The sequence below is a fragment of the Manduca sexta genome, chromosome 23 (genome assembly GCF_014839805.1).
Source record: "Manduca sexta isolate Smith_Timp_Sample1 chromosome 23, JHU_Msex_v1.0, whole genome shotgun sequence".
NCBI classification, from domain to species: Eukaryota; Metazoa; Arthropoda; class Insecta; order Lepidoptera; family Sphingidae; genus Manduca; species Manduca sexta.
The window spans coordinates 9,439,336-9,449,267 of record NC_051137.1 but is presented as its reverse complement, the minus strand read 5'-3'; the positions used below and the strand labels follow the sequence as shown (position 1 = coordinate 9,449,267).

General features: G+C 34.5%; 1 protein-coding gene across 2 annotated transcripts; it reads left to right on the top strand.

Moving 5' to 3' along the window:
• Positions 1-529: 529 nt before the first annotated feature.
• LOC115440997 (chitin deacetylase 1) lies at positions 530-6,856 on the top strand. 2 transcript variants are annotated; one of them, XM_030165553.2, is made up of 5 exons: positions 530-755; positions 1,890-2,025; positions 3,351-3,463; positions 5,037-5,186; positions 5,336-6,856. In XM_030165553.2, exons 1-5 carry the CDS (start codon positions 704-706, stop codon positions 6,493-6,495), a joined length of 1,611 nt encoding a protein of 536 aa, XP_030021413.1. In that variant the 5' UTR covers positions 530-703; the 3' UTR covers positions 6,496-6,856. The 2 variants fall into 2 exon arrangements, with proteins under 2 accessions (XP_030021413.1, XP_030021412.1); XM_030165552.2 differs by lacking the exon at positions 3,351-3,463 and adding an exon at positions 3,065-3,195.
• Positions 6,857-9,932: the final 3,076 nt, after the last annotated feature.

Below are 9,932 nucleotides of genomic sequence, written 5' to 3'. Positions count from 1 at the left end.
AGGTATACGAAAGCAACATAAAATAAAGAATGTTTTCTTAAACGGGGAGAACTTGAAAACACAGAAAATGATTTACTATCCTTAAAATTGTCTTTATTTTATAGATATTTTTGTGGCATTTCTGTTTGATTATATATTTTGAAATTTAATCGCCACAGTTAGCAGGCATGTAGCATATACTGGTAGTATAGTTTTCTAATTTTCATATGTAAAACAGATTACAATACTTACATAAAATAAGGAATTCTTATATTTACAGCCCAATATACAAGCGGTTCAATTCGATTCTTTCAAAGCCAGTATCTACTATATCTTTGTTTAAATATTAATAAGAATTAAAATATTTATGGCGTAAATAAAAAAAAATAAAAATTCATCGTAACATGTGTATTTGATGTATTTGGAAAAAGAAAGTTTGGTAACGATAATTAATTGTACGCAATGAGCCTAATTATCATTTGTGTTGATTGTTTCCAGTAAGTAACGACATCGTGTGGTTATTAAAAGCTGGTCTGTTCCCACCATGAGTTATATCAACAAGTGGTGTAGTACCTATAGGACGGTTGGCGCGTTGGAGCTTGATGCTTATTGTGGAGTTTGAACTGTCTGGTTATATAAATACAAATAGGTGAAGAGGGGCAGCGGAGACCTCTTGCACTTTCGTGGCGGCGCGCGTCGCAGCGACCAGTCCTCACCGAGCGTCATGGCTCGACACGCGTATCTGTGTCTCGGTGTGTTGGTGCTCGCCTGCCTTGGTAAGTACCTGTCTTGTAACTTATTACATACTTATACATCTTCAATTTAAAATGTTATCTATGACTTCTTACGATAAAAAAACATTTATCACGTACTAATCGCATATTTTTGTAAAAAAATATTTTTATTCACTTATTTCTATTCATTTCAAAATAAAAATATTCCAAACAGTATAGTATAGTGAAACATAATTTAGTATTGGAATATAATTTGAAATATATTTTTAACATAAAAATAACTTTTTTATCCACTTAAACTAATACTCATAAAATAACTCATTAAAAGTAACTCCGGTTTAATAACAAATAATAAAATTATTAATAATTCTTATGATTATGTTATGGTATATTTATTACGATAAAAATCATTTCTACAAGACTAAATAAAAGAAACTATTACATTTTACATAAGAAACTGAGCTTGGTCTAAATTGCATAATTTATTTAGCATTATTTATGCGCTAAAATTATTTAAACCCAACAAAGAAAGAACACCGGCTACCTACGTGGCTCGTTTACTTGGCTGACCTCGATTTCTTTTAACGTTTCAACTTTCAATGCCGACATCAAGCTGCTTACGGAACATAGCTACGATTTGTTTAAGTAATTCTCGGAAAAGCTTTCCCAGTAAGTAAACACTTCTGAGTAGTTGTTACGTAATGATTACTTACGAAGCTAGAAGTAATTATCAATAATTCAATATGTGTTTCACATCAACAACACGTTCGTTAGGTAAATCTTTTGTTAAGAAATACGCTTTGCTATTATAAAAACGCGTGTAGCCCGCACGCTAATACACAATTATTGCGTACAGCACACGTTCGACTCTGCAATAGCGCCGCAGGCACTGCCTACCTACATTCCTTCCCTCGCACCAATGTTGTAATCATTTCGTAGGCTAAGTTATACCTACCTATTACCAAACGAGCAGTTGTACTAATGTATTTTTTGGTTGCTTTTGACAACATTTAAAAAAATGTACATATCTAAAAATAGCACACCGTGTTGTGTGGCCAGGTGACGTCATCAGTCAGAAATCAGAAGTTATAACATCCTATGCACTCTTCAATAAGAGTTATCCCTAATATTGCACTTGGTTTTACTAAATATAAATATGTAATGGTTTTGTCTTAGCGAGCGGCGAGGTGCGAGTCAAACGACAAGATGAGGACGGAGGTGAAGATGTGAACGCGGACCAACTGTGCGAGAGCCGGCCCGCTGATGAATATTTCCGTCTCACCACCGAGGGCGATTGCCGCGATGTCGTCAGGTAACATCCATATAAAACCAATTATTATTATTGGATTTTCATCCGTTGCATCAAAATATCTTTATATTGTTTTTGTATCAAGTCTTATATTTGATGCAATCAACTTTAAGAATTTTATTATTAGGTTCTCAACATTGTAAATGTCGAATCATGTCGGATTGTGTCCCTGAACGAGACATCGCGTTTCCAGATTAATTAAGTAACCTAATACGGATCACAGTTGTTGAACAATCAAAGGGCGAAACTGAATTACATATTTAAATTGTCAAAGCTATTTTTAATTGTATACTGGTAAAACACAAAAACTAAATTCCTGATACCGCACCGTTCTTTGTCCTTTGATTTATTTATACGCTCTATTTAGTATGCAGTCGAGTAGTAGTTTGATATTCCAGTCCGTGAACAGAACGGTCACCATCGTGCCTTGAATATTAGTCACTTTTCTTAGTCACTAGTTACATTCTCTAGGCATCGAATGGCTTTAACCTTTAACATTATTTTTTACTTATTTATTTTATTGATGAATGTAGAGACAAAACTAAGATTTGTATAGACTTTAAGATTATGTTAATTACTTTAGATCAAGGTCAATGAAGAATACATTATTACCTAATAAGAAATAAATTGTACCTATGTGAACTAATCTTGATTATTTACAGGAACTCGTCTGCAATTCCTCCGGGTTAATCAGTTTTAGCCAATATACTTTAATATATGTTATATATTACGGTCAACATAGTTAATTTTATATATATTAATTTTGCTTGATTATGTCAATAGATGGAAATAAAAAAATATTCATAATTATAATTTTAAATTCTTGTATTAGAATTTAGAACGGTGATATTTTATTATACCGACTAGATGTTATGGGTGTGTCCACTTCAATTATAATATTACAATGAAATACGATCTTATCTTTAGTATATTGTAATTGGTATTTGTTAGAAGATACAATAGTTGGGAATTATGTTACAAGTTTAGGTGTATGAGTGTGAGTGTTGAATTACCCCTTAGCTGACAGCCTCGCTGTGTACAGGTGCGACAAGGGCCTTGAGAACAGCGTCACCAGGCTCGCCTCGGTGCGCTGCCCCGTCGGTCTCGCCTTCGATATCGACCGTCAAACTTGTGATTGGAAAACACATGTTAAGAATTGCGATAAAATAGAAAGTAAGTTCCGTTGAATGGAGGAAGTGATCATACGAAGGGTTAAACTTCCGTATCGGAACCGGTCGAATCTAAAAAATCACGACCAGTTAGCCTTCCGAATGGTCACTTCCTTCGTCTAAACATTTTATTTAATTCCACGTTTCTTGTCAACGCAGGTGCACTAGGTCAGGTCTTAAACAGATCACTTGCCCGTCTGGACTGGCTTTCGATCTTGATAAACAAACCTGCGACTGGAAGGGTAAAGTGACCAACTGTGACAAACTTGAGAGTAAGTGCCGAAATAGAAGCTATTGCCGCGTAGCGAGCAAGCAGGCTTGGGTGAAGGGGCCGCGTCGCACTGTAGTTTAGGTGTATTGCATGAGGCCCCGGACTGAGGGAACGGCCCGCCATGGACCGGCCCGTTTATTATGCATTAACATTCTTATACAACAATAAGACACCAATACAGTTAAATAGTGATCACAGTTATTGAAATTGAGAACTAAATAATCCACTGCCTTGTAAAAAACCGATTTTCTACGCATTACAAGATCACTATTACAGTTTACATTTACTTTTTGCACTATTTTAAAAACTCCTAGTACAGATTATGGTTAATGTTGAAAATTTCCCTAAGATCGAGTATCAACAAAAACAGAAAACACGAATAAATCTCTTTTTGTTTGACAACTACTATACGTATATAATTGCAGTACTTTCACCATTCAGTTCTCCAACACAGCCGTTAGAGTCGCAATTCACTGTTACACAACTATAACAACAGAAACACTTCACACTTTTTTCACAAAAATCTTTAAATACTTACTAACCTACGCTTAAGCTTCATTATCATTAAACCGACTAATTTACTAAATTGATGGGGTCATTTCATTGGTTGTACTTTTTATACTAACAATTATTCATAATTTTTTTATTTAAGTAGAGTAGCCTTCACCATAATAGGTATGTATTATACACAAAATAGCTGCTATATTATTAGTGTAAAAATGTTATTATCTGCTCTAAATATAAGTAGTTATCGATTTAAATATTTCTCTTAAAAAACCGTAAGTTGGGCGAGTTTCTCATTCAGGAGCAATGGTGTGATATTTTTAAATATTATAGGAAATTTACCGCTGATGCAAAATTTCTCTGTACTAAGTATTAAACAATAACGATCCGTGTCGATGTATATTACTTTATGCATAGTAATTTTACAGATTATAGATAAATAACCAACGAGAAAATGATTTAGTTTAGAAAAGAAAAATAGTACATTTATTAATATCTCAATAGTATATTGGTAATTACAACTGCTTATCAATAAATCAACCTTCTTTTCTTGACTTTAGGTTATAATATATAGTTTTATTTCTTCGTATGTATTATTCACCTTTTCACATTCTAAAATTCAATACCTAGTTTCATTACGTTTTGATCTCCTACGCAATTTGCAATAATATGTAATACTATTTACTGAATTTCTTCTTGGAACTTCTTCTTATCTTCGCCTATAACTGTTTCATTTATCATTTGAAACATTACCTACAACTTTATACAGAAGGTATGCATTAGCAATAACTTCTAATATTAATTTTTCTCCGAATACTATCTTCTGTTAACTTATTCATACTTTCACGCTTTACTTAGACTTTCCTTCTGATTTCTTATTGACCCCTTTGAAACACATACAAAATATATAAAAGTCACACAGACGAAGCCAGTAAAATATTATTCACCTGCAATTAACGAATTTATAAATGTACAGGATTACACTACGTCCAGATGTATAGATAGGTAGACACCATGATAAATGTCGCACCATTCACTTTACAATACTAACTTATTCGTATGATTTTCAGAACCAAGAAAAGTTTTACCAATATTGAAAACCGATGAACCAATTTGCCCTGAAGGAAAATTAGCTTGCGGTAGTGGAGACTGTATTGAAAAAGAACTTTTCTGTAACGGTAAACCTGATTGCAAAGATGAATCTGACGAGAACGCATGCAGTGAGTATTTTGAGATCAAAGATCAAAATTTGTATTTTGTTACGCAATATTACTAAATAAAAAACATTTAGCGTGAAAAAATGGAAGCACATTATAGAATGCTTTTGTATGATTCGTTGCGAAAATATTGATTTTATTGTATTTCGCAGCTGTCGATGTGGACCCCAACAGAGCTCCAGACTGTGACCCCAATCAATGTATATTGCCAGACTGTTTCTGCTCTGCTGACGGTACTCGAATTCCTGGAGGAATAGAGCCAAACCAAGTGCCACAGATGATTACGATAACGTTTAACGGAGCCGTCAATGTCGACAACATCGATTTGTATGAGCAAATATTCAACGGCAACCGCCACAATCCCAACGGCTGTCAAATCCGTGGCACATTTTTCTTGTCTCACAAATATACCAACTATGCAGCAGTACAAGAACTTCACCGTAAAGGACACGAAATCTCGGTGTTCTCAATCACTCACAAAGACGATCCACAATATTGGTCTGGAGGCAGTTACGACGATTGGTTGGCTGAAATGGCCGGCGCTCGTCTAATTATTGAACGTTTCGCTAACATCACTGATTCATCTATTATTGGTGTACGCGCTCCTTACTTGAGAGTAGGTGGCAACAAGCAGTTTGAAATGATGGCTGACCAGTACTTCGTCTACGATGCTTCCATTACAGCTCCTCTTGGTCGTGTTCCCATCTGGCCCTACACACTTTATTTCCGCATGCCGCACAAGTGTAACGGTAATGCCCACAACTGTCCTTCAAGGAGCCACCCAGTTTGGGAAATGGTCATGAATGAACTTGACAGAAGAGACGACCCTACCTTTGACGAATCATTGCCTGGTTGTCATGTGGTGGACTCCTGCTCCAACATTCAAACCGGTGACCAGTTTGCGCGTCTCCTGCGCCACAACTTCAACCGCCACTACACAACCAACCGTGCTCCTCTTGGTCTTCATTTCCACGCTTCTTGGTTGAAATCTAAAAAAGAATTCAGAGACGAATTGATTAAGTTTATCGAAGAAATGCTTGAAAAGAACGATGTCTACTTCACTTCATTAATTCAAGTTATCCAATGGATGCAAAACCCTACAGAGCTGTCGTCACTAAGGGACTTCCAAGAATGGAAACAAGAGAAATGTGACGTGAAGGGTCAACCATTCTGTTCCTTGCCAAATGCCTGCCCGTTAACGACCCGTGAATTACCGGGAGAAACTCTACGTCTTTTCACTTGCATGGAATGCCCCAACAACTATCCTTGGATTTTAGATCCTACAGGAGAAGGTTTCAGTGCTAAGAAGTGATCTCTTTAAGTTAAATGAAAAGACTGTACACATGTAAATAATACTCAATAATAATAATAATAATTACAATAACTACTATGAATGTGTGGTAGGACGTCATGAAATAAATGACTCTTCTAAAATATTCCTAATCCACTCTTCTACTTATTGTAATTAAATTACATAAAACTTTTCAAAAGAAATCCTCTGTAGTTATCTTTTATACTGTAAGTTCATATTTGGAGTGTATTACCAGTTTAATACGCCATTATCTATACCTACCTATTGCCTACACAATTTCTATTACAAAGATAGGTATATTTTGATGTTTCATAGTAATTTAGGTGGTAACTTTATGGAAATAAAATTTTAATTGGTAAAACTTGTATTTATTTCTAATAAATAATTATGTTTAGTTTGAAGCTAGGAACTTTAAAGTTCAAACAGATTGGTATGTAGTGTATACATAATACAGGCTATATTATTATTATTTTGACCTCTCGTTAGCAGTTTAATAGTATTACTACCAGGAAGGTCATGTAGATATATCACAACAACCTTAACAAACAAACACAAATCTACCTTAAAAACATTGTTTTTAAAAGATTAACTTATGCTGAAACTATGGAAACAAACTAGCAAGCCAAGTGTGTCTTGGGAGTGGCTCGTATACGCCAGAACCCACTAGAATTCCTTTCTATTTTTCATAAGACTTAGACAAATTATTTATTTATATGTATGTATCCCTTTTGCAAAATAAGGTATAGAAATTAATATATAATATACCTCTAGGTAGAGCGAGCAATCCATATAGTGAAAGATACAAAGCTGACGAACACCTTGGAGTCGCTACAGTTGCGTAGGGATGTCGCTTCCCTAAGCGCTTTCTGCCATCTGTATTATGGCGAATGCTCTCAGGCATTGTTAAATTTGTCTCTGCCTCTCCTATTCTCAGCAGAACTACGCTACGCTTGCTGGCATTTGAAGCCACAGCTTGATGGTTAAAAGCATCACGGCCTGAACCCATAGGATCGCCAACTCTTTCCTTTGCCGCATCAGCAAGGTTTGGAATAATTTGCGTAGGCGCGTGTTTCTTCCAATAGATCGATCTGGAAATCTTTGGATGAAACCCATCATCCTGCGGCTAATGATGATGAAGATGACAATTTATTTACTCAATTATCATTACAAAAGAAACAAAGACAATTTATGTGAAAGTTTTAGTATTTTAGTGCAATGGGCAGAAAAATACTGAATAATAATGCCAACGACCAAAAAACCAGACCAGACCAGAATGCACCATAAATGACCTGTAGAATGAAAAATCATTTTTGATACTTAGATAGGTAAGACTTATACTAGGTAGATTTTTTTTACTTCGTAATGAAGTGTATTACTAATATTCATACTGCCCCATAATACGAACTAGTTTAAACTTTGGGTCTTTGAAACTTTTTTCTGTTTTATGTAATATTTAGACTTAACTTATTGATGTACTTATATGCTTGATTTTTCAACGTACGCTTTGTTCTGGAATATTTAGAGTACAGATCAATCGAACATAACTCTACAACAAAATACGTACAGACAGCACAAATTTGAAAAACTACTAACAAATAGTGTCTGAACTCAAAGACAGTGACAAAAAAAATGTATAATAGGCGATACCATATCTGATAATCACTTAAAGATTTAATAATATATCTAGGTATTCATTCGATACTTACCTAAACATCCCTACTTAATTTACTAAGTAATTTTCAGTTTGTGTGGATCCCGGAACAATGTAACCTGTACTACAATTCCAACGAATACTCTTGAATTTTTTTTTTATTTTCCATCCAATATTTAAATTTTGTTTCGCAACATTAAGCAATAAGAATTTAATTTAGGTTTAGCCGCTCATAAAAATAATTAATAATGAAACTAAGTGTGCAATTATACTTTACAAGTTTCTCTATCTCTTTTTGAATGGGATAATCTCACAAACTATGTAGGTACCTACTGGTAAATAAGAATTGAAAAAATCTTTTTCTGGTGTCTCATTTTGTGTTGGATAGCCCGTTCATCGAGGAAGGCTTATAACATCACGCTATGACAAGTAGGAGCGGAGCATCAAAAATGTGTCAAAAATTACATTTATTCCTTTTGAGAATTTTCATTGCGTGCGCTGTGTAAATTTAAGTTTAAGGTATTAAGGTATTAAGGTTTAAGTTACACAACAATCATGTATGAAGGAATTGTTCTTCTTAAAAAGGTCCCTAAAAATATATTATAAAAGGAAGTCTCCCGCCGCACCTGTCAGCCTGCCTGAACGGGGTAAACTAAAAACTACCTATCAGATTTTGATAAATTAATAAGGAGGTAGTTCAAAGTTCTGGAAAAGACATAAATGCTACTTTCTATCTCGAATAGATAAATATAAAGTTAATAAATGTATATTAATCTAGAAAAAAATTCTTCACGCGGACTGAGCTTCGGGCAAAAGCTAGGATTTATATAAAAAATAGATATATACTAAGCTTGTTAAAATTAAGATAGAAGCTTGGCTAAATTAATACAGTCCCAAAATCTTAGTAGAACTTCACTGCGGAGTTAACACTAAATTATTATTTTTCTAGCCTATGGTACAAAAGAAGCAATCCAGTAAATCGTCCAAGACATATTTCTTTCTTTAAAAAATGTAAGCAAGTACAGTTTGTTTCTGTTTTAAAAAAATACACTATACACCCTATTATACAAAAGGCCTGCAATACAGGTTTATGGCGCCCCAAGCAAAAAAAAATATAGAGCGTATTTCTTTTTTCATTGTTAGTATTCTATTTTTTATTGTTAACTAAAAAGTTCTATATTGATAATGACATTCAAGTCAAAGCCTGTGATCCTGTGGTGTTGAGGCACCCCCTACGGCCTTTGACGCCCTCCCTAGGGCCTGTCGCCCTAAAAAACCGACCGGCGCAGCGCCCTTTACCTCATAGCTGATACTGATTATACATAATGCTTCTTATTTCTTGACAAATACCCAACTTGTTTCTTATTAGTGATCCAATGTAGAATATCTTTCCTACTTCTAGAAATTCGAAATGAATCGAAGACAAAAAAAAAGTGTGAACAAAAACGCCTGTGAGGGAAAATAGACACGAAGAGAGAGGTGAATAAATACACGTGAGTGGATAACATTTAATAAGGGAAGCGATACTTCATTGTTAACTTTTAAAAGAATTTTGCATTTTGTCATAAATTTAGCTTTTCCCAGGTGATATAAATTTCATAACTTAAATTTGCAAAGTAGCAACACATCCGTATTTATGAAACACAAACAATGTATTGAAATGAAATGATTTATTTGAATCCGTAAAACGTTATACATTATTTAGATTCCGTCAATATGAACTCTACCACCAGTTTTGAAAGCAGTTCTCACCAGAGAAGAACGGGCAAGAAACTCTGGTGTTTCT

Coding starts and splice junctions, on each gene's coding strand:
- LOC115440997 (XM_030165552.2), top strand. CDS start 704: ATGGCTCGACACGCGTATCTGTGTCTCGGTGTGTTGGTGCTCGCCTGC. Junction 2,026..3,064: donor GATTGCCGCGATGTCGTCAG/GTAACATCCATA, acceptor CGCTGTGTACAG/GTGCGACAAGGGCCTTGAGA. Junction 5,187..5,335: donor ATCTGACGAGAACGCATGCA/GTGAGTATTTTG, acceptor TGTATTTCGCAG/CTGTCGATGTGGACCCCAAC.